The following is a 25,296-nucleotide window of genomic DNA, read 5'->3' as shown; positions in this document are numbered from 1 at the left end:
TGAAGCTGCAGGCAGTTAAAGAGCTAAACTAAAACCTCTAAAAGGGTGGAACTGAATCTTTGGTTAAAAAAACAAAATGAACAAAAACCCAAAATGACACTAGCCAAAGAATAAAAACCTTACAATGGGCCGGGCATGGTGGCTCACACCCGTAATCCCAGAACTTTGGGAGGCCAAGGCAGGTGGATCACCTGAGGTCAGGAGTTTGAGACCAGCCTGACCAACATGGAAAAACCCCGTTTCTACTAAAAATACAAAATTAGCCAGGCGTGGTGGCACACGCCTGTAGTCCCAGCTACTCGGGAGGCTGAGGCAGGAGAATCACTAGAACCTGGAAGGTGGAGATTGCAGTGAGCCGAGATCACACCACTGCACTCCAGCCTGGGCAACAAGAGCGAAACTCGGTCTCCAAATTAAATTAAATTAAAAATTAAAAAAAAATATATATATATATATATAAAAAACTAAAGTGTCGAGGACAAAATGGAGAAATAGGTAAATTCACTGTAATTGTTAAAGATTTTAATATACCTATTTCATATATCCTTTAAAAAATCAATGATTATATCAATGGATATAAAATATTTGAACAACATGACTAACCAATATGATCTAATTGACATACATAAAATACTATTCCCAACATCAGAATACACATTTTTTCGAGTATACATGAAACATTTGCCAAAATAACCATATGTTGGGTTATAAAGCAAGCTCAACATATTTTTAAGAATTGAAGTCGGCTGGGCGCGGTGGCTCACACCTGTAATCCCAGCACTTTGGGAGGCTGAGGCGGGCAGATCACGGGGTCAGGAGATCGAGACCATCCTGGCTAACACGGTGAAACCCCGTCTCTACTAAAAATGCAAAAAATTAGCTGGGCGTGGTGGCGGGTGTCTGTAGTCCCAGCTACTTCGGAGGCTGAGGCAGGAGAATGGCGTGAACCCGGGAGGTGGAGCTTGCAGTGAGCCGAGATCGCGCCACTGCACTCCAGCCTGGGCGACAGAGCGAGACTCCGTCTCAGAAAAAAAAAAAAAAAAAAAAGAATTGAAGTCATACAGAGTATGTTCTTAGGCCACAGTGGAATCATACTAGAAACCATAACACAAAGAACCAGTTTTAAATAACCTTTATGTCAAAAAAGAAATCATAATAGAAATTAGAAAATATTTAAAATATAATGAAAACACAACATTAAAAACTTCTGTGATGTAGCTAGAATAGTGCTTAGAGGACAATTTACAGCATTAAATACATTACACAAGAGGTTAAAAATTATTGATCTAAACATCCATCTCAAGAACCGGAAAAAGAAAAGCAAATTAAACTCAAGATAGTAAAAGCAATGATCTAAGTTAGGTGAGCAGAAATCAGTAAAAGAAAAGGCAGACATGAATAACCTAGAGAAAACTCAATAATACTGTTTCTTTGAAAAAATTGGTAAAATTGATAAATCTCTAATAAAACTGATCAAGATAAAAGCACAAGTACAAGCTGGGCACGGTGGCTCACGCTTGTAATCCCAGCACTTTGGGAGGCCAAGGTGGGCACATCACCTGAGGTCAGGAGTTCAAGACCAGCTTGGCCAACACGGTGAAACCCTGTCTCTACTAAAAAATAGAAAAATTAGCCAGGTGAGGTGGCACCTGCCTATAATCCCAGCTACTCAGGAGACTGAGGCAGAAGAATCACTTGAACCTGGGGGGCGGAGCTTGTAGTTAGCCGAGATTGTGCCACTGCACTCCAGCCTGGGTGACAGAGCAAGATTTTGTCTCAAAAAAAAAAAAAAAATACAGAAATTACCAATATCAGGAATATAAAAGGAGACAGCGCTACACATTTTATAAATGTTAAAAAGATAAGAAGCTTAAAAGGACAACATCAAGAAAGTGAAAGGATGACCCACAGAATGGAAGAAAATATTTGCAAATCATATATCTGATAAGGGACATGTATCTAGAATATATAAAGAACTCTTACAACTTCATCAATAAAATACAAATAATCCAATTAAAAATGGGCAAAGAATCTGAATGGACATTTCTCCAAAGAAGACATACAAACGGCCAATAAGCACGTGAAAATTTGATTGACATCATTAGCCACAGGGAAATGCAAATTAAAACCGCAATGAGATACCACTTCACACCAACTAGTATGGCTTAAATTAAAAAGACAGATAGTAACAGGTGTTAGCAAAGCTGTGGAGAAATTGGAATTCTCTCATATGTGGCTGATTGGAATATAAAATGGTACAACCACTTTGGAAAACAGTCTGGCAGTTTCTCAAAGGTCAAACATATTTACCCTGTAATTCCACTCCTACACATATACCCAAGGGAAATGAAAACAGATGTACACAAAACCTTGTATATGAATGTTCATAGCAGTGTTATTTATAATTGCCCCCAAATTGAAACAACCCAGATGTCCATCAGTTGATGAACAAATAAAATGTAGTATGGTTGTTCAATGAAATATCACTCAGTCATTGAAAATGAATGAAGTGCTGATACATGCTACAACAAGGATGAGGTTTGAAAACATGCTAAGTGAAAGAAGCCAGTCACAAAGGACCACATATTGTATGGTTCCGTTTATATGAAATGTTCATATAAATCTGTAGAGACAGAAAGTCAAGTAGTGGTTGCCTATTGTTAGGGAGAAGAGGTAGCTTAGAGAAAAATGAGGAGTGGCAGGTAATGGCAAAAGGGTTTCTTTTTAGTGTAATGAAATGTTCTAAAATTGATTATGGTCATGATTGCACAACTCTGTGAATATACTAAATAAAAAGCACTGATTGTGCATTTCATGTGGGTTAATCAGATGGTGTGTTAATTATATCTCAACAAAGCTGTTAAAAAGTATGAGGATATTATGAAAAACCTCACTCCCCCCAAAATTCATCTACTTAGATGAAATGTACTTATATATCAAACTGCTCTTTTAAAAGTCTTAATGAAATGAACACAAAAATAAATAAAAAATTGAATAGTTATATAGCTGTTTAAAAAATTGATTCTGTAATGGAAGTCCTCCCATACAGAAAACTTCAGTTTACTATATTTCAGAGATGACTTATTCCAAACATTTAAGGAAAAATATAGCAATTATAAACGTTCTTCAGAAAATAGAGAGCACTTCACAACATGTCTTGTGAAGCCAGCATAATCTTGATACCAAAATCTGACAAAAACATTATAAGAAAAATGACAGGCCAATGTCTCTCATGAACATAAATACAAACATTATAAACAACATAGCAGAAAATTGAATAAACTTTTCTATAAAAAAAGATAACAAATTATGACCAAATGAAGTTCATTCTAAAAACACAATTTTGGATTAACTTTTGAAAATCTGTGAAATTAACCACATTAACAAATATATGAGGGAGATCACATGATTAATAGATGCAGAAAAAGCATTTGACATAATTCACCCTTTCAAGAAAAAATTAAAATAAACCTCTCAGCAAACTAGAAGTAGAAGCAGGTTATTCAACTCAGACCATCAAATGTATTTATCTCATGTCCCCCATGTTCTATAGACACAATGAAGGGAAAACACTAATGTGTTTATCTGAACAATGCCTAGGGGATGATAAAGCAGACTTGGAAGGAACCCAGGCCGTTGAGTGCCCGTTTAGTAGTGGGGCTGCTCTACAACCCCGGACCATTTACATTAGCACCGTTAGGTTAGAGAAACTTAAAAGATCTTTTTTCTTTGATTGATTGATTGATTGATTGGAGACAGAGCCTCACTCTGTCACACAGGCTGGAGTACAGTGGTACTCACTGCAACCTCAGCCTCCCGGGTTCAAGCCATTCTGCCTCAGCCTCCTGAGTTGCTGGGATCACAGGCATACACTACCACGTCCGGCTAGTTTTTGTATTTTTAGTAGAGGTGGGGTTTCGCCATGTTGGCCAGACTGATCTCGAACTCCTGGCCTTAAGTGATCCACCCGCCTCAGCCTCCCAAAGTGCTGGGATTATAGGCGTGAGTTTGTTCTTTTAGTCACTGGTGATGGTGTCTTTTTGTTACGGTGGCTTAGCCACACCTCTATTAATGCAGAAGCTGGCATGTATTGCATTTCATTTGAAAGCATAGATGATTTGAAAGCATTTGATGATCAAGATGACTACGCATCAAAAATGTTTACCCAAGAAGGTTACAGAGTGTCTATCTGTGCAGATCAATAAAGAGAATTGGGTTGGCCCACAGTGATATGGGACCAGTTTGCTTATCAGTTTAAATTCTGGCATTTGCTAGAATAAAAATAATTGTTTTATTTTGGTATGTATCACATTATCAAGTTTTGGGAGACTTTAAAACACTTGAACCTGTGCTGATTTATGTATTTTGATGAGCTTAACCATTTACATTTATTATAATTACTGTTACATTTGAACTTAATTCTGCCATACTTCGTTTTGTTTCCCCTCCCCTACTTTTCTTACCTTCTATTGCAGGGGTCCCCAACCCCCAGGCCATGGACCTGTACTGATCCGTGGTCTGTTAGGAACTGGGCCACACAGCAGGAGGTGAGCACAGGCAAGCAAGCATTACCATCTGAACTTCCTGCAATCAGATCAGTAGCAGCATTTAGATTCTCATAGGAGCATGAACCCTATTGTGAACTGTGCAAGTGAGGGATCTAGGTTGCATGCTCCTTGTGAGAATCTAACTAATGCTTGATGAGCTGAGGTGGAACAGTTTCATCCTGAAACCATCCCTCCTCCCGGCCACCCGCTGCTTCCCATCCATGGAAAAATTGTCTTCCACGAAACTAATCCCTGTTGCCAAAAAGGCTGGGGACCACTGTTTATTGGATTTAAAAGTCCTATCTCACTCCTTACTCCCACTTCTTTGGGAACCTCTAGGATGCATTTCTTTCTTTCTTTCTTTCTTTCTTTCTTTCTTTCTTTCTTTCTTTCTTTCTTTCTTTCTTTCTTTCTTTCTTTCTTTCTGTCTTTCCTTTCTTTCTTTCTTTCTTTCTGTCTGTCTGTCTTTCTTTTCTTTCTTTCTTTCTTTTAATAGATACAGATATTTTTATTATTTTATTATTTTTATTTTTTCCTTTTTTTATTATACTTTAAGTTCTAGGGTACATGTGCGCCCCATGCAGGTTTGTTACATATGTATACGTGTGCCATGTTGGTGTGCTGCACCCAGGAACTCGTCATTTACATTAGGTATATTTCCTAATGCTATCCCTCCCCTCTCCCCACACCCTACGACAGGCCCCAGTGTGTGATGTTCCCCACCCTGTGTCCAAGTGTTCTCATTGTTCAATTCCCACCTATGAGTGAGAACATGCGGTGTTTGGTGTTCTATCCTTGCCATAGTTTGCTCAGAATGATGGTTTCCAGCTTCATCCATGTTCCTGCAAAGGACATGAACTCATCTAGGATGCATTTCTATTCTTTTACTAATCACCTTGAAATTTTTAAAATAGTTACTCAGTATTTCTCTTCTAAACATGCCTGCTTTATCCCCATCCAAGCCTGCTGTAACCACACATTGAACACCCCCAAACCTTGCTCAAGCTGATCTTACTATTTTTGTCTTAAATTTTAACCACTTTTAAATGCATAAAATTATGTATGATATGTAATTATGAATTACAAATAATTAAATGTACTTATTTTTAAAAACATGATTGAAGAAATTCTCTTTTCTCGCAATCTCTTTTCTAAGACTAAATGCGGTCCCAGTGCTTGCCTGACACATGGTAGGTTCTCAATAAATGAAGCACACCTCCCAAACCCCTCCACGTAAACAGTTGTCTCTTTAAACCTAGACATGAGTGCTCAGCAGGCATGTATTTCTCTGGGTTGGATTCATTTCATGGACTGTTGTCAAAGACTGACCCCTTTATGTTAATTTTCTGAAAACTGTACTTGACTGTGTTGCAAGCTAAACAGTACAGGATTAAATGTTCTCATTTCTGAGCTGTGAAGTGTTGAAACTAATCAAGTAATGAAGGCAGAAAGTCTGTCCTGTGGGAGAATAATCAGCCAGTCTATGTTGCTCCCACTCTTGGCTGCCGATTGGAATGCAGCTGTTAAGGCAGTTGTTTAACTGTTCGTCCAACTTGAAAGGACACTGCCAAATGGCAAATATTTTCTATAACAACATTTTACTTTTGCTAAGAACAATAACAGTGCATTTTATTGAGCTCCAATGGCATGCCAAATATGACAGATTTATTACTAGGCAGGTTCACAACCTGGACTGAACATGGATGCTCATTTCCATTTTTAATATATTTAGAAAAAGAATAAATAGGCTCCCAAAGGAAGCCTCTAGACAAAACATCTCTACAGCTTAATTATTTGTTGAAATGACAGCATATTAACTTGAGAAAATGAAATATCTCGAAAGGAAAGATGAGAACCTAGAAATATCAAAGGAAAAAAAGAAGGTTTAAGTATTATAAATCTCTCTAATGTGGCCTAAGTGAGACTTAACTCCTGCTTGTCCAGGACAGGTGAGGGCAGCAGTAACACAAGGAAATATGTCATCTGTTGAATCCCCTGCAATTTATGGGTCCCAGGACTTCTGAGTCATGCAGTTAATCTACATTGTTAATGAGAATGTTGACACTAAGTACTTAACAAACAATTACGTTGAATTTGACAGACTGTGAACCAGGTGAGGCGGGGTGGGAGGTGATCAGCTGTTATTTAATGGTAACACCTGTGTGCTAAATGTAGGCAGTCAAAATTAAGAAAACACATTCAAATGTAAAAGTACAATTTTTTATTAGAAGTCAGCAATAACTGCCACTCCCAGTAGTTAGTGTGTAATCCCCACAAACATTTATCAAGACTGCAGAGGTGAGGGGTTAAGGGGAGGTGCATTTTCGCTTATTAAACCCCAACAGCCAAAGCTGAAGCAGAGATGTTTTTGAAGGTGAACTGGGTTAATCAAAGGCATGACCCATGGAGATTCTGATCGACTTTTTCTCTACTGTTTACTAGATGTTAATTAAATCACCAATGACAACGGTCTAATAGCAAAATGCATGCATTTCTACAGAGTCCACATGATTTCTTGGACAAAGATAGACAAAGTTCCACGTGCTGGGTAATGGTCACTGAGGGCATCAAGCTTTGTGATCCTCTTTTTCAGGGATACAGAAAAACAGCAAATGCAAATCATGGATGAAATTTACAAGATCACTTCCACAGAAAGGGTCCAGCTGTTGGAGAAAAAACTGGCTGTGCAACTGACTGAACTGAAGTCTGAGATAGAAGAGCAAGGAGCTCTTCAGGGAACAACTAATCGAGTTTACAGGTAAATAGTGGCAGTGAGAAGGTGTGATCTTCAGGGCTTTACTTCCCACTCTCACTCCATAATCTCCATCAGCACCCTTTCTTCTTTTTACATGGACAATTGGCATTATCTCCAGTTCAGATAGATAGTATATAATAGCAGTTTCAGGTACCCATTTCTAACCTGATTGCTGCCTCTAAGATTTTTCTATATTCTAGATTTGTTAAGACAGATCCAAGCAAAAGTCTTACCAAAGAAAATGTAAAAGTGTTTTTACATGTTAACTGATGCTATTGTCTTAAAGTTACAGAAGCTGTAATACAAATCATACTCAGTGAAAGGAGATGTCATTTTACCCAATAATATTTTAATTGAATTTGACTTTGATTTTGGTGAGAAATTTAAAAGCTGAAATAATGGTAGGCATTTGGTACTACATTATGCAAAAAGATATTCTGTGAGTGTTACCAGCACTGTGGATTCTTGCTCTCTGCCAGGATAGAAATCAAGAGAGATCACCAAACAGAGCAGCAAAGGAAAGTTCATTCAGCTTGTGCACAAGGGAGCCAGCACCAAGAAAGGAAAAGGAAAGAGCTGCTCTCCAAGGGTAGTGTGTGGGTTAGTTTTATAGGATCTTTTGATAGAGAAGGGTTACATCAGGGCATATATGGTGGGGGGACTGGGGTGCAGTTTCTAGTGCTCATGCAGTGGCTTAACATGCTTCTTCATACATCAGATGTAGCATTAGCATTTTAAATCTCCACCCAAGGCATTATTCTTAGCACAAAAATGAGGAAGGGGTAACTACAGGTTGAGTTTTAGTTCTAACTGCACATGTGGGGCTTCGTGGAAGTCTGTAGCCCCCCAAAGTAGGAACTCGCTGTTAATAACTTCTTGGGTCTTTTGTTACTGATTTGCTGAGAGTTATGTAAGCTAGAGCGAGAGGGGCTTTTGTTCTTCTCCTCTAGAGCAGATCACAACAGGAAGCCAGCCAGCCTGTTTCATCAGGAGCTCTTCTATAGGTAAATGCTGCCAACAACAGCAATCAAGTTCTTGTAGAGAAACAAGAGACATAGGTCAGGCCCTAATGACAAGTCTCATGGGGCCAGGACCTTCATATCCCTCTGTTTCTGTTACTGCCGCAATTGATCAAAAGGAGCAGTATAAGAACCCTGTTAGGTTGAATCATTGAGAAAATACAATATGGATGGTGAGAGGTGTGGAGAGGTCAGAAGATGCAGTAAGCAGGTGAATTAGTACTTCATTCCAAAGGCAATTCTGAAGAACCAGCATTTCATATGTTTTTTAATTAGTATTTAAAACCATCAGGTGTCTGAAGCAAATCAGATTGTGTGATGAGATGGAAAGATCATGGAACCATGCAAGTCATAATTTCTCTCAACTTTGGTTTCTTTATTTGAAAAATGAGGTTAGTACCTTGCCTACCTACATGAGGTCATGAGGATAATGAGATAATGCATGTTAAAGTATTTTTAAAACAAGAAAACACAATGCAAAGATGGAGTGTTGATATTCTTATGATTTAAATGTCAGAATGTCAAGCAAGTGACTCCCCAGTGTACACTGGGATAAGAAAGGCTTTCTGATGTCTCTTAGAATCGAGTGATGGGAAATCCTGGATTGCCTTATTTGTCTACTCCCCCAAACCACCCAACACTGCACCTGGAAGAATCTATTAGTCTAACAAATGCTTCTTGAGCACCTTCTGTTTTCCAGGTGCTGTGCTAGGTTCTAGAGTCCAAGGAACATGGAAATATCCACTCCCGATAATCACTTTAACATTCTCATTCCACTAGACTGAAAAATCTATTGAGGCCTGGAGAACTGTGTGTCTTAATCATTTTCCCTTTTTTTTTTTTTTTTTTTTTTTTTGCATCCTTTCCCTCGTTTCACTCCACAAACCCAAGACTTTGCAATGGTTAAGTGTTTCATAAACTCTTGCTGAATGAATAAATGAATGAATGTATGTTGAATGAACAATGCTTGATGAATATAGGAGTAAATCTCTTTTTGCAGGTTGATATACACACTACTTATGTTCACCAGTTTCTTCTGGGTCATTCATAGGCACTTTGAGGTTAACTGAGAGGAAAGACAAGATCCGAATGAGACAGAGCTGGGTAGCTAAGCCCATGACCCTCCTCATCTCCCAGTATGCCAAAGATAAGAAGACCAGAGGGCAGGGGAAAGTTTCTTGTGTTTCTCTACCTACCTGGTAATAGCTAATCCCTTTTCTGGTTGGTTACTCGTTCCTCACTGCCACAACGCTGCAGCCAGGATTCAGAATCACAGAAATTATACCTTAGGTTTATTACTGTTTTTATTCTCAAATCCCTTTCAGAGCTCACCTCTTTTTTCTTCCTCCACCCCATTAAAGCAAAGATATTAGGAGATAAGTGGGGCATTATCTCCAGCTTCAGGGCTGGAAATTTGACACAATGTGTCTAAATGGGTTGCTTAGGCTCACTTGGCTGATGGATTTCTTGACTGTCAGCCTGGGGTTCTTTTCACAGAACCACTGCCTGTAGTGGGGGAAATTGCTGGTAAGTGTACAAACTAACAGTGTATTTTTATCTTCCCTTAAAACTTATCTGGGAACTCATAGGGCCATATGAACAATATTAACCTAAATGTCACTGCTTACACCTCCTTCATAATCTCTAGGTGGTCTCTCACTTGTTTTCTAGACTACCTGCTCTGGCCCCTTACCAATGTCTGCAAAATACTATCTTGAGAAAGTGATGTTGGCATCAGGGTTGCTGTTTCCTGATATTTCCAAAGCTGCCAAACCTTGGGATATATCTTATCCCAAATGTGGAGCACTCTGCTGTTCCCAACCCAGCGTCCCACCCCCTTACCAGGTGACCCCACAGCTTGTGCCTCCTTGTATCAGAGTCCATGGTAAAAACAACAGCTCCCTCATAACGCTGTAAACAGGAATTCACAAGGCTGCTTAAACAGGCGCTTCTGCTATAAATGTTTTTCCTAGGAATCAGTAATTTTCCTGAAGCATTAAGTTTGGTTAAAATGATTCCTGAAGTATTTCATCTTTGATATTTAAGAGTCACTCCCACCCCCCAGCAGATAATTCATCAAGAACACAAAAATAGAAGCATTTTATTTTAAATTACACGATATTGGTTTTAAGTGCCAGTTAGGGTGAAAGTGGGATCTGAGAGGCACAATATTTGTCAGAGATAAGGTTGCTGGAGGGAATACAGTTGGGGAAATAAAAATCCTCACCATTGTGTCCCTCCCTTTACTCTGCAGTAGGAAATAGTGAGGTGAATCAAGGGTAGAACGAAATACTCTGTTTGTATGGGGAGGAGAGAGAAAAACTGGCCCAGGGAAAGGTTTAGCAAACATGCTAATCAAAGAAGAATCAAAAAAGATTCTAACCAAAACAAAAGGATGTGGCCTTTGCATGCCCTCAATAATTCAGTATAATATGATATACTTATTCAGAAATGAGCAGTTGTGAAGAGTTGCAGATTAATCATGGCCTATCTATAATCCGGTCGATTACAGCTTCTGTAATTACTACTTATATTGCATAAATCTTTCTGCAGCTCTGTTCAAACGCCAAAGGATATTTATTACTTTAGAAGAGAGAGGGAACTGACACTGAAGCAAACCTTACAGGTGAGTAGGAGAGTGGGCTATTTCTTTTTTTTTTTTTTTTTTGAGACGGAGTCTCGCTCTGCCGCCCAGGCTGGGGTGCAGTGGCCGGATCTCAGCTCACTGCAAGTTCCGCCTCCCAGGTTTACGCCATTCTCCTGCCTCAGCCTCCCGAGTAGCTGGGACTACAGGCGCCCGCCACCTCGCCCGGCTACTTTTTTGTATTTTTTAGTAGAGACGGGGTTTCACCGTGTTAGCCAGGATGGTCTCGATCTCCTGACCTCGTGATCCGCCCGTCTCGGCCTCCCAAAGTGCTGGGATTACAGGCTTGAGCCACCGCGCCCGGCCGAGAGTGGGCTATTTCAATACAACAGTAAGTTTGATTTTTCTGATTGGTAACTTTTAGCAGGAACAGTTTATTTTTGCAGACAAACAGCTGATGCTATTAACAGTATTTATGAGAACAGGCCACTATTCAGCTTACCACTGGATCAGAGCAGACCCTTATTTCCTTGGAAAAGTCTGATTTTGGGATATTTGAAATTTTACAGTTCTTTAATTTGGGATATTAAAACTAGTTATTTGGGTTTAGGTGGCCGAGTCGAAGTCCTTTGTTGTTCAGGCGGACATCATGCAGAGGGAGCTAGAGAGCTGCCTAAGAAGGGAGTACACCCCTGAAAATTTACCTTTGCTTCTGTTGCAGGTAAGAGTGATATTGCAATTTGAAAAATTCATTTGAAATTTAGTAGAAATGTATGGGCAAACTGGCTTTCAGGTATATCCTTTCACTAGGGTAGGTTTTGTTTTTCTCGACATGTATAGTTTGCACGACTTTGGCTAGTGTAAACGCTGCTGTCAGAGATCTATTTCATAGCTTTAAATTCGGCTTAAAGGCATAGAACAATTGACTGAATTTCTGCTAAATACTTTCTGTGTCGATTATGTAGGGCAATACAACATTGACTAGGACAGTTCCAGCCCTTAAAAAGCTATTGGCTATGGCCAGGCGTGGTGGCTCATACCTGTGATCTCAGCCCTTTGGGAGGTCGAGGCAGGCAGATAACTTGAGGTTAGGAGTTCGAGACCAGCCTGACCAATATGGTGAAACCCTGTCTCTACTAAAAATACAAAAATTAGCTGGGCGTGGTGGCTCATGCCTGTAGTCGCAGCTACTCGGGAGGCTGAGGCAGGAGAATCGCTTGAAACCAGGGGGCGGAGGTTGCTGTGAGCTCAGATTGAACCACCGCATTCCAGCCTGGGTGACAGAGTGAGATTCTGTCTTAAAAAAAAAACAAAAACAAAAAAAAACCAAAAAAAACCTATTGTCTAACCTAAAGAAGACATTTCTGGCTGGGCACGGTGGCTCACGCCTGTAATCCCTGCACTTTGGGAGGCCGAGGTGGGTGGATCACGAAGTCAGGAGATCGAGACCATCCTGGCTAACACGGTGAAACCCTGTCTCTACTAAAAATACAAAAAATTAGCCAGGCGAGGTGGCAGGTACCTGTAGTCCCAGATACTCTGGAGACTGAGGCAGGAGAATGGCGTCAACCTGGGAGGCAGAGCTTGCAATGAGCCGAGATCGTGCCACTGCACTCCAGTCTGGGTGACAGAGCGAGACTCCCTCCCAAAAATAAATAAATAAATAAATAAATAAATAAATAAATAAATAAAAGAAGACATTTCTGAGAAATTTTATTTTATTTAATTTTATTTCACCATGTTGTTCAGGCTGGTCTTGAACCCCTAGCCTCAGTGATCCACCTTGGCCTCCCAAAATGCTGGGATTACAGGTGTGAGCCACTGCGCCCAGTCCTGGAAATTTCTATTAAGAAAATAACTCAAGACATGGGAAAAATAGTTTTCCATAAAGATTATTATTACAGCATTATAATAAAAGTAAAACATTAGAATTGCCTAAATATCCACCAATAAGATAAAGAGTTAAGAAAAACAGTATGGTACATGGTAGAATATTGTTCTGCCATTAAACATTTTTTATTGTTAAATTAAGTTTAGCTTAAAGCTGCCTTCTTGTAAGTTCAGAAACCTTGGTAAGGTTTCTCCCTACATAGTGACCTGTAACCTAACTGGACTGTAAATAGACCATAACCTACTCTTGTAACAAGTAACTGAGTCTCAGCCAATCACAGAAGTCATACTTTAGCCACTTGCAGGCAGCCAACTGTTCAAAGTGTGTTCAAATAAGGCAAACACTGAGCTGTAACCAATCTGACTGTTTCTGTACCTCACTTCTGTTTTCTGTTACTTCACTTTCCTTTTTGTCCATAAATCCTCTTTCGCTGTGCAGCAACACTGGAGTCTCTCTGAACTTACTCTGGTTGGGGGGCTAGGAGGGCTGCCCAATTCATGAATTGTTCTTTACTTAATTAAACTCTGTTAAATTTAATTTGTCTAAAGTTTTTCTTTTAACATTAGCATAAGGAATTATTATATATGAAATGTTAACAAAAACTACTGTGTGTGTGTATGTATGTCATAATAATGGTCAAGTATGTATAGAAAAAAATCACTTGAAGGACTTAGACCAAATGTTAATGAATGTTATGTTTGGATGACAGGATAATGAAGTTCTCCTTTCTACTTTTATATGTTTGCTAAATTTTCTATAATAAGTATGTATTATTTAGATTTTAAAATTCCTTGTTCTCTATTCCTGTGTTACGAGTTATATCTTACCTATGCATACAAATTAGTTCTTTAGCAATAGTTAATTCTTTAGTTAGGAATTGACTATTAAATTAATCACAAAGAAACAAAAGATATTGAGATACTATTTGCAAGTCAAACTGTCATCGTTGTTTTCATTCAGGATTCTCTTTCCCTATCATTTCTGGCATTCTTCATTCTTTTGTGGATATCAGTGTTTCTCAATGGAGAGAGAGGAGGGGTAGAGATAGAAGATATTTTGTGCCCCAAGGGACATTTGGAAATGTCTGGGGATATTTCTTGTTGTCACAATTTGGGTGAGGGGTGTGATTGGTTGCTGCTAGCATTAAGTGAGTAGAGGCCGGGGATGCTGCTAAACATTCTACAATTCACAGGGCAGTCTCTCACAATGAAGAATTATCTAGTCCCCAATGTCAATAGTTGCTGAGGTTGAGAAACTCTAGTATTATCTAAACTTCCATAGGATATCATTTGCCTTTTCTCCGAAGAATTTTCTTTAGCATTTCTAGTAGTTCAGGTTTGCAAGGGACAAATTCTCACAGCCTTTGTTGTTTTGAAAGAAGTATTTCCCCTTCATTTTGGAAAGATATTTTTGTTCAACATAGAATTCTGGGTTGGTGATTTTTTATTGCTTTAAAGATACTGCTCCACTGTCTTTTGTCTTTTGTCTTACATAGTTTCCTTTTCTCTCTCTCTCTCTCTTTCTTTCTTTCTTTCCTTCTCTTTCTTAGGTGACAGCTTTATTTTCACTGAGATTAAGTATACACATTTTTGCAATTAAGATTAATTATACAAAAAAATATAAAACATGCCATTTTAAAATAGAACTGTGGAATAGTTTGAATTTTTATCACTACTATATGTAAGTACACATGTTTATTCATAAGCTAAAAGGAAACTCAAATATATATCATAACAGGAAAGAGCACTTCACTAATTTAAGTGATTTTTTTTTCTGTCAACCTCTAACCATTTGCTTACTTGAACTAATGTGATGTGGTTTCGCTGTGTCCCCACCCAAATCTCATCTTGAATTGTAGCTCCTGTAATTCCCACGTGTCATGAGAGGGACTCGGTGGGAGGTAATGGAATCATGGGGATGGGTCTTTCCCATGCTGTTCTCATGATAATGAATAAGTCTCATGAGATCTGATGGCTTTATAAAGGGGCATTCCCCTGCACATGTCCTCTTGCCTGCCACCATGTTTTGCCTTCTGTCTTGATTGTGAGGCCTCCCCAGTCATGTAGAACTGTGAGTCCATTAAACCTCTTTTTCTTTATAAATTATGCAGTCTTGTGTATATCTTTATTAGCATTGTGAGAGCTGACTAATACGTAATGTTTCCATGGTTCATCTTGGTCACTGGCATTGACCAGCAAAAGTCTTTGCATTTCACAGACACATTAAAACCTAAATTATCAACAAAATCCCAAGTAACTTTCTTTTTTTGATATTTTATTCTTTTTTAAATAATTTCAACTTTTATTTTAGATTCAGGGGGTACATATGCAGGTTTGTTAACTTAACTGCCTACCAGAATAAAGTCCAACAAGCTCTAAATAATACAAAAAAATCTGGTACTTAATAATGAAAGTACCTGGGCATATTGTGTAATGCTGAGTATTGAGGTACAATTGATCCCGTCACCCAGATAGTGAGCATAGTATGCAATAGGTAGTTTTTCAACCCCTATTCCCCTTCACTCCCTCCCCTCTCTAGTAGTTCCCAGTTTCTATTGTTCCCATCTTTATGTCCATGTGTACCCAAAAGTTAGCTCCCACTTATAAGTGAGAACATGTGATATTTGGGTTTCTATTTTTGCATTAATTCACTTAGGCTAATGGCCTCTAATTGCATCCATGTTGCTGCAAAGGACATGATTTCATTCTTTTTTATGGATATACATAGTTTTCATTTCTGATCATAGTGTATCTTTTTATTCTCTGGCTACTTTTAAGATTTTTTCTTAATGGTTTTTAGATATTGTATTATGATGTGTGTTGAAGTTTTCCTTGTGTTTCTCTTGCTTGGGGTTGGTTGAGCTTCTTGGATTGTGTGTTTATTGTTTTCATCAGTTTTTGAAAAACTTCAACCATTATTTTTTCAAATATATTTTCTGCCTGCACTTCTCCTTCTGGGAATCCAATTACACATTTGTTAAATACTTCATATTGTTTCATAGGTCATTAAGACTACTAATTTTCTTCAGTCTTTTTCCCCCTCAGTGCTTCATTTTGCATAGTTCCTGCTGCTATGTCTTCAGATTTATCAGCCTTTTCTTATGCACTGTCTAATCTACTTTTAATCACATCCAGTCAGTTTTTTATTCAGATATTGTATTTTTCATTTCTAGAAGTTCCCATCTGATTTGTTTTGATATTTTCCATTTCTTTCCTCGTATGTTCACATTTTCTTTTCTTGTTCTTTTTGTAATTTTTTTTCGAGACAGAGTCTCACTCTATTGCCCAGGCTGGAGTGCAGTGGCTTTATTTCAGCTCACTGCAACCTCTGCCGCTTGGGTTCAAGTGATTCTTGTGCCTCAGCCTCCCAAGCTGGGATTACAGGCACACACCACCACACCTGGCTAATTTTTGTATTTTTAGTAGAGACAGGGTTTCACTATGTTGGCTAGGCTCGTCTCAAATTCCTGGCCTCAAGTGATCTGCCCACCTCAGCCTCCCAAAGTGCTGGGATTACAGGCATAAGCCACCATGATCAGCCTGTGTTCACATTTTCCTTTCAATCCTTGAGCATGCTGAGCATATTTACAATAGTTCTTTAAAAGTTCTTGTTGGTAACTTTCATCATCTCTGTCATTTCTGGGCCTGTTTCTCATCCCTAATTTTTCTTTTGCTTTTGAATCATGCTTTCCTCTTTCTTTGCATGTCTAGTAATTTTTTTTTGAATGCTGAAAATTGTAAATTTTTCATTATTAAGTACCAGATTTTTTGTATTATTTAGAGCTTGTTGGACTTTATTCTGGTAGGCAGTTAAGTTACTTACAGATCAGCTTAATCCTTTCAAGGCTTAGGGATTGTTGGAGCAGGTTTAGAATCATTACTCTAGGCATAGTTTATCCTTTCACTAAAGCTTTTGATGTCTTTACTGAATGTCCCAGATATTCAGTGAAAAGCCCTCACTCTAGCTGGTTGGACTTGAACATCTCTCAGCCTCATATGAACTCGGAACTGTTCAGTTTACAATTCCCTAGTCAGTTATTCTTTGGACAACTAACTGGAGTTTCACCTTCTACATGCTTGGCTTAGTATTCAGCAACAGACTGAAAGGGATCTTGATGCAGATTTCTAGAATCCTTTCTTTGCATGGCTTCCTTGTCTCCTGCAAACTTCGGCTGACTCAATTTTCCAAATTTCAGTTTCTCTTTCTTTAACTCAGAAATATCATCTACTCTGCTTAGGATTCCCTTTCTTGCTCCATGGCTCAGAAACTGCCTTCAGGTAGGAAACCAAGGTGATTGCAGGGCCTACATGATTTGTGTCCTTCTCTCAGGGACCAGAGTCCTGCACTGCCTGTTGTCCAATGTCAGAAAACAGTTGCCTTATATATTGTGTCCAATTTTCTAGTTGTTTATGATAAAAGGGTAAGTCTGGTTCTGGTTATTCCATCATAGTCAGTATTATTTTTATTATCAGAAAGAAAATCTTTAAAAAATTAAACATTTTTAGATATAAATAAAATTTCTGATCTGAGATTAAAAGCTATAATCCTACCTGTAATGTACTCTGTATTTTTGACTCATAATTTCAGTTTTTAATAAAAAATTTTAGGCTCAGCTTTAGATAACTTGACAGACTTTTATGTCACTGCTAAAATTGTTGTAACTGAGAAATTAGCTTACATCTATTGACTTGGCAACAGATCATAAGGACTTAGAAATGTCTACTAACTTTATTTCAATTTGAATACTATCTTGAGCCAGACTTCTTCTTCTTTTTTTTTTTTTGAGACAGAGTTCCACTCTTGTTGCCCAGGCTGGAGTGCAATGGCGTGATCTCGGCTCACTGCAACCTCTGCCTCCCGGGTTCAAGTGATTCTCTAGCCTCAGCCTCCCGAGTAGCTGAGATTACAGGCACCTGCCACCATGCCCAGCTAATTTTTTGTGTTTTTAGTAGAGACGGGGTTTCGCTATGTTGAACAGGCTGCTCTCAAACTCCTGACCTCAGGGGATCCACCCACTTTGGCCTCCCAAAGTGCTGGGGTTACAGGTGTGAGCTACCACGCCCGGCCGAGCCAGACCTCTTAATGTTATGGTCTTCATATAGAAAAATAATCTTTCCAAAACAACCAGAGACCGATTTTCCTCTTGTTAGTGTTATTAAGACTTATTCAATCTTCCTTCTCTAAGTGCTTGTTTTTCTTGTTAAAGTATTACACAGAAAGAATTACCCAGCTGGCCCAGAGTAAATATTTACACATGCTTAGGTGGAAGAGGTTTTGCCAACACAGTAAGATCATGGAGCAACTTTATCCTCTTTACAAGGTAGGAAGTCTATGAACAGAACCTCTGGGCTATTTTTTATGTTGAAACAAAATGGCCAATAAGCTTGTCAGTTTTTCTAAAGATAGAAAAGAAATTAATGGATGTGCCTTCTCGCCTGTTCTACCAATGACAGAAGGTAATGGTAAAGGTAAACTATTCTTAAGAATAAGATTTGAAGGAAGTTTTGTATGAGAGGAAATGTATTTTTCTTCACAGACTTAGCTTCCTCAGCTTTAGGTAAAAAGTTCAGAAGCTGACTCCAGTTATAAGTATCCCTATGCACTGACTCTTTGCTTGGAGTCTGTCTCCTTCAAAGTCCTAAGAATATGACCACTGCCCTTTTAAGTCAAATTCAGAATATGGAAGAACTTTGGGATTCAAAGAACCCCTTTATTTAGACCCAAAACAACATTACCCTATGCTTGGAAGCAAATGATACAGAGCATAAGGCTTGCAAAGAACCCAGTTCTATCTCTGTATCTCTCTTAAACAGAAACAAGTTGGCTACATTATGCAGGAGTACAATGATGCCCTTCAGAGAGCTGAAAGGTTGTCTGTTGCGCGAGAAAACTTCCTCATGGGAAAAAGCAATCCTCCTAACTTAGTGACACAGGAAGATCTGACTGTCTATACAAAGTGGTTAGTGTGCCACCTGCAGTCTCTCAGGACTGTTCACCAGTACCTGCAGGTATGTGAAGCACAGTGACGTGATGGTGTGGCACCCTTCCAGGGATGATCAGTACATTGTTTTCTCACATCTGTCACTTAGTTTTAGATTGTCACTGTTTCAGGACTCCACCTGCCCTACAAATGACAGAAACATAATGGGTCACTGGATTTCTCTTTGAAACCTTAGACATTTTTCTCTTTTGTAACTTTATTCTACTGAAATAATTAATTTCGCTTTCTCGAAGACGTCTCTGTTTACTATTTCATATTCACTCTGGAAGTTCTTGTCTTCATCATCTTGTTCAGAATTTGTGCTCTCTGATTTAGATCCACTTTTTAAATATTAGGTAATGTTTAATGAGGGTCTAATATGTGCCAGGTACTTGTCCTAGGCATGCAGCAAGGATACGGCCTTTGCTGAAAAGTAACTGGGTCCTCGGCTGGTAGGAAGATGGGTAAGTAAATATTCAACTGAAATACAATGGGGTAACAAAGCACAGGATAAGTATAAGCATAGGGTAAAGAGAGTCACAGAGAGGTCCTAAGTCAGGCTAGAGGCGTCAGAAAGGAGTAACATGATCACATTTCCATTTTGGAAAGATTATTGTTTTTCTACACACATCTTTCCCTACTTCTCTTTGCCTTAGCTCAGAGACACCATCATCCACGGAATTGCCCAAATCAGAAACCTGGCTTCATCCTTTCCCCACACCCAGCCAGCCACTATGGGCTCTGCCTCTGATACATTTCTCACCAGTCACATGGTGTTATAACAATCTGCTTGTAAGTCTGGGTCTTCTAGTAAACCGTGAGCTCTTTGAGGTTGTATCCTGTCTTATTCCTCTTTGTATCCCTAGCACCTCACAAGTGCCTTGTCCATTTTGGATCCTTGATCAAAGTAGACCTGTTTGGAGGTTAAGGCCACTCAGAGTCAGTAACAGTACTAGGTCTCCGAGCTCCAAATGTAGCCCCTCATCATTGGGCAGGTTACTGAGGCTCCACCTCTACTTCTATTCTTCCCTCCCAAAGCAAAGGGCTACTCCTGAACCTGAGTCTGGAAGCTTCTGTGAGAATTGTGTTGATGTTTGGCCTCTTGGTCTTGTCCTTCTGTAGGCCCTTCAGTATTTGCCCATCTCCAAAGTGCTAAGTGTAGCTGTCAACCAAGTCGCTGAAGTTGGTCAGAAAAATGAAAAGGTCTGTGTCAATGACATTGACCCTGACATTCAGGGTCCTGCGTCTCCTGACCCTGTGGATACCAGCATTTCTGGTAAGAAATTAGTCTTCTTTCCCCTCGGGCAATGTGGAGCAAAGAAGATTGTAATTTTAGACTTATGCTGGTTGTCCCATGATCTTGCTAAAAATTGTTCTATATACCAAAAGGTTTTATCTTCTTAATAGACAAATCTTAATTTAATATTTTCAGATGGGAAAAAATAACAAACACTTTTTAAGACATGTTTTAATCTCTGACTTTATAATTAGCAAGTTAAGAGTGAGAGAAAAAAATGGACTTAAAGTCAGCAGTACTGGGCTCTAGGCTTGTTCCTGTCCTGGCCTCACTGTGGGCCTGAATTTCATTTCCTTGGCCCTCAATTTGGTCATCTCCATAATACACCTTTCAGAATCAGTGATCTCTAAGGCTCCTTCCAGTTTTCATATTACATAAATCTAAAATAATTTCTTCATCTGAATAAAATTAATGCAGTTTTCCTGCCCTTACCTTGTGTTATAGATGACTAAGAAACCTGATAAGATTTCTACTCTGAGTGACATTCTTGCTTGGATGCACAGAGTGTCCTGGGAGTGCCTGGGAGAGGTAGCCAAACCCAGCTGTGGGGCATCTGAGAAGGCTTCTTGAAGGAGGGGAGTTCAAACTGGGTCCTTAGAGATGAGGGGGAGCTAGCTATGTGAAAGCAGCTGAAGGCTCTCACCTTCTTCTAATTTGTTGGATAAATTTATAAATAATGTTCTTCATTTACCACAAAGTAGACAATTCTGCTCCAAGTCATTCCCCAAAAGGTCTGTTGGGTTTCTCCTGTAGGCTGTGAGATGGCAAGGAGTCCTTGCTGCCTCCTGCAAAAGCCCAGCTCCAAGAATTTGTCAGATCCACCTGGCCAAGTAGGGTGCAGACTGTAAATTGCGGCAGAAAATGTTGGCAAAGGAGCAGAATGGGCATCCCGTCAGTAGAGGAGCTCCTACTTCTAGCTGTCTCAAAGGACTCTCCATTTTCTCTCCCTGACAGTATTTATTGGTCTTAACGCTCTTGATTTTGGTTTTCTTCAGGGCCAATGAGAACAGAAGCTGCTTTTGTCCTCCCCCAACACACAACAGAAACAGGAGAACTGAAACCTCAGCTGAAGCTCCTGCTCTCCCATTTCGATATCCCATGTGACGTGGAAGAGCTATGGGACTCTGCTAAGGAAATGGAACTTTTTTCCTTGGTATTTGATATACTCTTTCTTAATACAAATATAGGTGTTCATGAAAGAAAGCACTGCTATTTTCCACAGAGTTGCACCTTTTACTACCAACAATTGTTTCGAGAGTGATCGTATAAAGTAGTAATAGGTGAAATTTTGATTAGCAGTTAGGAAAAGTTTCCTCTGTAAGAGTAATGGGACTCAAATAGTGAACCCAGAAGGATTTCAGGACTTGTTTTTCTGCAGAACTTAAAGCAAAAGTAGTGTATGGTCTATAGTAGATGATGTAAATATTTGGCAAATTTGCTTGGCAGAGTTGTCAATTGGAGGGCAAAAAAGCCCTCCAATTCTCAAAATGTATTGCAATAGCTTTCCTTATTGACAAAATGCTTTATATTTAATAGCAGGTACCTTGTGTAGTGATGTTTAAAGTCATGCAGTCTTCTCTGCTATAACACAGTGTTGTACTTCCTGAAATGAAGACAACTCATATTATCAAAAGCCATGTTAAAACTTGTTTCAAAGGGGGCTGGGCATGGTGGTTCATGTCTGTAATCCCAGCACTTTGGGAGGTTGAAGCAGGGGATCACTTGAGCCCAGGATGGGCAGCATAGTGAGAACCTGTCTCAAACAAACAAACAAACAAACAAAACTTGTTTCAAAGAGAAGAATAGGACTATAGGTAGATAGCTTCAGATTTTAAAAAATATTTTCTTGAGATGGAGTCTTGTTCTGTCACCCAGGCTGGAGTGCAGTAGTGCAATCTCAGCTCAGTGCAATCTCTGCCTCCTGGGTCCAAGAGATTCTCCTGCCTCAGCCATGCCCAGCTAATTTTTGTATTTTTGGTAAAGATGGGGTTGCCATATTGGCCAGGCTGGTCTTGAACTACTGGCCTCAGGTGATCTGCCCGCCTTGGCCTCCCAAAGTGCTGGGATTACTGGCATGAGCCACCGCACCTGGCCAAACTTCAGATTTATAATAACAAAAATTTCAACAATAAAGATTTTTCTAGCTCTAGCTGTATATTATTTGCAAGTATACATATTTCTAGGTAAAAATAAGAAATTGATGGATCCAAACAGGTAAAAATAAGATCTGAATAGTTTTGAATGCTCTTTATGTAAGAAGTAAGCTACTGTCTGTGCTATCACCATTTGCGTGAGTTTGAAATTTCACTTGCATTTCCATTTGTTCCAGCATAATTTTACCAGGATTTTGTGTGTGTGTGTGGAGGGGGTGTTTTGTTTTGTTTTGTTTTTAGGCAGAGTCTCAATCTGTCACCTAGGCTGGAGTACAGTGGCACAATCTCAGCTCACTGCAACCTCCACCTTCCAGGTTCAAGCAATTCTCCTGCCTCGGCCTCCCAAGTATCTGGGATTACAGGCATGTGCCACCATGCCCAGCTAATTTTTGTATTTTTAGTAGAGACAGGGTTTTACTACATTGGCCAGGCTGGTCTTGAACTCCTGACCTCAAGTGATCCTCCTGCCTTGGCCTCCCAAAGAGCTGGGATTACAGGCATGAGCCACCGCTCCCGGCCCAGAATGATTTTTATTAGTGTGTAACACAGACAGCCTCTTTAAGCTCACTGGAACCAGTGGTATCACATGTCCTCTTGTCTCCTTGAAGGTGATGATGTTTAGCTTTTGCCTTTCTTTTCATGCCACCAGCAGCACTCTCTCCAGCAGAGTGTTTCTGTGGGAGTGTCCTCACCCTTATTATCATCAAGGATTATGATAGGCGAAACACAGAATCAGAATATGATGGTGTTTAAGAAGAACCAAAAAAAATAAAGGTTAATTATAGCCCAGGAGACTATTATTAATGATAAACGAGAGAACAGAAGCCTGGCAGAGCACTCCAACAAAGCCATGTTTTTCCCAAAGAGCAGCTTGTCTCCTTTTTATGGTGATAATTTCCACTTTTAATTTTCTTACGACAGTATTAGGTGAAACACTAATTGTGTTCCGAGATAACCAATCACATTACATCAACTTTTTTGCCTAGGAAGAGTTCCTATGTTTAGGTGCTGTTTATTCTGATACTCTAATGCCTGAGAGCAGGGTCAGCAAACTACAGCCCTCACCTGTTTTCTTAAAATAAAGTTGTTTTGGAATATAGCAGTCTTAGGTTCATTCAGGCTGCTCTAACAAAATACCATAAACGGAGTGGCTTCTAAACAACAGAAATGTATTTCTTACAGTTCTGGAGGCTGGAAAGTTCAAGATCAAGGTAGTCTGATGTCTGGCGAGGGCCCACTTTCTGGCTCATAGGTGGTGCCTTCCTGCTGTGTCCGCACATGGTAGAAGGCAAGAGTCTCTCAGGCTTCTTTTATAAGGGCACTAATCCTATTCGTGAAGCCTTCACCTTCATGACCCAATCACCTCCCCAAATTCCCATCTCCTGATACCATCACTTTGGGTTTAGGATTTCAACACATGAATCTTGTGGGGACACAAACATTCAGACCCTAACAACAGCCATGCCTATTCATGTATGTATTTTCTATGGCTGCTTTCACACTACAACAGCAGACTTGAGTAGCTGTGACAGAGACCTTGTGGTCAGTAAAGGCTAAAATACTTACGATCTGGCCCTTTAAGGAGTTTGCCAACCCAGTCATAGGCCAGCACTGTCTCACTGAACTTACAGAAGCGATGGAGCGTTCTGCCTTTGCACTGTCCCACGTTAACCACTAGTCACATACACTAATAGTTATCTGAGCACTTGGAATGTGGTTAGCGCAACTGAAGAACAAGATTTCAAATTTTGTTTAATTCTAATTAATTAATAATGTTAAACAGCCACATGTGGCTAGGGGCAACAGCACTGGATAGCCCAAACTCAGAGGTAGCAGCGTTATTACTAGAAGAATCTTCAGCTCTGTGACTCACAAATTTGCTCACTCATTCCAGAAACCTTTGTTGAGGCCCTAGTATGTGTCAGCACTGTGGTAGGTTCTTACTGTGTGTGTACATGTGCACGCATGAGTGGTAAAATAACATAACGAAATTTACCATTTTAGCCATTGTAAGTGTTCAGTTCAGTGGCATTAAGTACACTCACGTTGTTGTGTGGCCACCACCTTGTGGTGAATTCTTGACATTCATAGTCTATACCCTGAATGGGGCTCACCATGTAGTGAGGAAATCCTGACCCAACGTGGCAAATATAATGATAAAGGTGCCACCACAGGGGCCCACCCTGGAGGGGGAAGAGGGAATGTTTAGCATTTTGACAGTAGGAATTGATGTTGTAGAAAGCACTTGTAGCCTCAGTCTGAAAGTAAGCTATGAAAGGAATAGGTTGAGATGCCTTAAAGAGTTTAACAGGTTCTAGCATCTGGACTCCTCTCTAGCCACATCCTTGTCAGGCCTCTGAGAGCAGGATTTATTTAATCCTTAGATAGTCTATAATAGTTTATTGGGTTGTCGGAAAAAGTGAATGCATTTCCAAAGGTAGACAATTTACTTCTCACTTATATTTAGGTTCCAGTTCAAAATATATATAAATAAATACATTAATATATTTCCAGTCGCTGGAGCAGACATTCAGAACAGGTAATACACACAATTATGGTAATGAGCTGACTGAGAACATGCGCCACACAGGTATGCCCATTTAAGGTCTTGTCACTGTCACAGAGTCGTGTTTTATAAATTAGTTGGATTCCAAGGCTATTTCAAAGACAATCAGTAGCTGTTTTTGAAATTGCCCACTCTCTGAGACTTTTTTTTTCTGGGTTCCACTTCTCACTTCATCCTGTTTAGGTTTCCCAAAAATTTCAAAGCATCTTCATGGAGCAACAGAGATTGCAAACGTTTCCAGACTATGAAGCTGGAATAGCTAAAGCAGATAATTTGGGTTTGGCAGGGCCCAGAATGACCCTGAAAAAGAGAGCCAACTGGATTTCCTTCATAAAGGTAAGGAGACTTGTGGTGATAGTCATCTATCAGTGATGTCAGCAGTGTCACAGTGTCATCTAAGCAGGCTAGGCAACCTGGCAGCACCAGGTTTATGTTGTCCTTGTTGTCCTCTCTCCTTAGTGCCCTCAGCAAACTGTCCTCTTTGACTAGGGGAGACGCTTCCGT

The 25,296-nt window shown here is 39.6% G+C and overlaps 2 protein-coding genes across 10 annotated transcripts in view; one reads left to right on the top strand and one right to left on the bottom strand.

Annotated features, from left to right (window-relative positions):
• SNX3 (sorting nexin 3) overlaps nucleotides 1-25,296 on the bottom strand; it is a 1,122,685-nt gene that overhangs the window by 950,095 nt on the left and 147,294 nt on the right. Inside the window, exon 1 of one of the 9 annotated variants that reach the window (XM_050789188.1) lies at nucleotides 10,379-10,388. The exons of the other annotated variants lie outside the window; for them this stretch is intronic. The gene's annotated coding sequence lies outside the window, so the exon portion shown is untranslated. Of the gene's footprint in view, nucleotides 1-10,378; nucleotides 10,389-25,296 lie in introns of those variants that run through there. 9 annotated transcript variants of the gene reach the window in all.
• Nucleotides 4,369-25,296, top strand: part of LOC126953627 (putative uncharacterized protein C6orf183) — a 44,561-nt gene continuing 23,633 nt past the window's right edge. The window contains exons 1-9 of the mRNA XM_050789137.1: nucleotides 4,369-4,547; nucleotides 7,141-7,305; nucleotides 10,875-10,947; nucleotides 11,516-11,626; nucleotides 18,003-18,116; nucleotides 18,610-18,804; nucleotides 19,899-20,052; nucleotides 21,069-21,226; nucleotides 24,976-25,128. Of these exons, the coding sequence (XP_050645094.1) occupies nucleotides 7,160-7,305; nucleotides 10,875-10,947; nucleotides 11,516-11,626; nucleotides 18,003-18,116; nucleotides 18,610-18,804; nucleotides 19,899-20,052; nucleotides 21,069-21,226; nucleotides 24,976-25,128 (1,104 nt within the window). The 5' untranslated portion in view covers nucleotides 4,369-4,547; nucleotides 7,141-7,159. The remainder of the gene's footprint in view (nucleotides 4,548-7,140; nucleotides 7,306-10,874; nucleotides 10,948-11,515; nucleotides 11,627-18,002; nucleotides 18,117-18,609; nucleotides 18,805-19,898; nucleotides 20,053-21,068; nucleotides 21,227-24,975; nucleotides 25,129-25,296) is intronic.

The sequence above is a fragment of the Macaca thibetana genome, chromosome 4, assembly GCF_024542745.1.
Source record: "Macaca thibetana thibetana isolate TM-01 chromosome 4, ASM2454274v1, whole genome shotgun sequence".
Classification (NCBI taxonomy): Eukaryota; Metazoa; Chordata; class Mammalia; order Primates; family Cercopithecidae; genus Macaca; species Macaca thibetana.
Note: the sequence above shows the minus strand (reverse complement) of the source record. Positions and strands in the feature narration are given on the sequence as shown.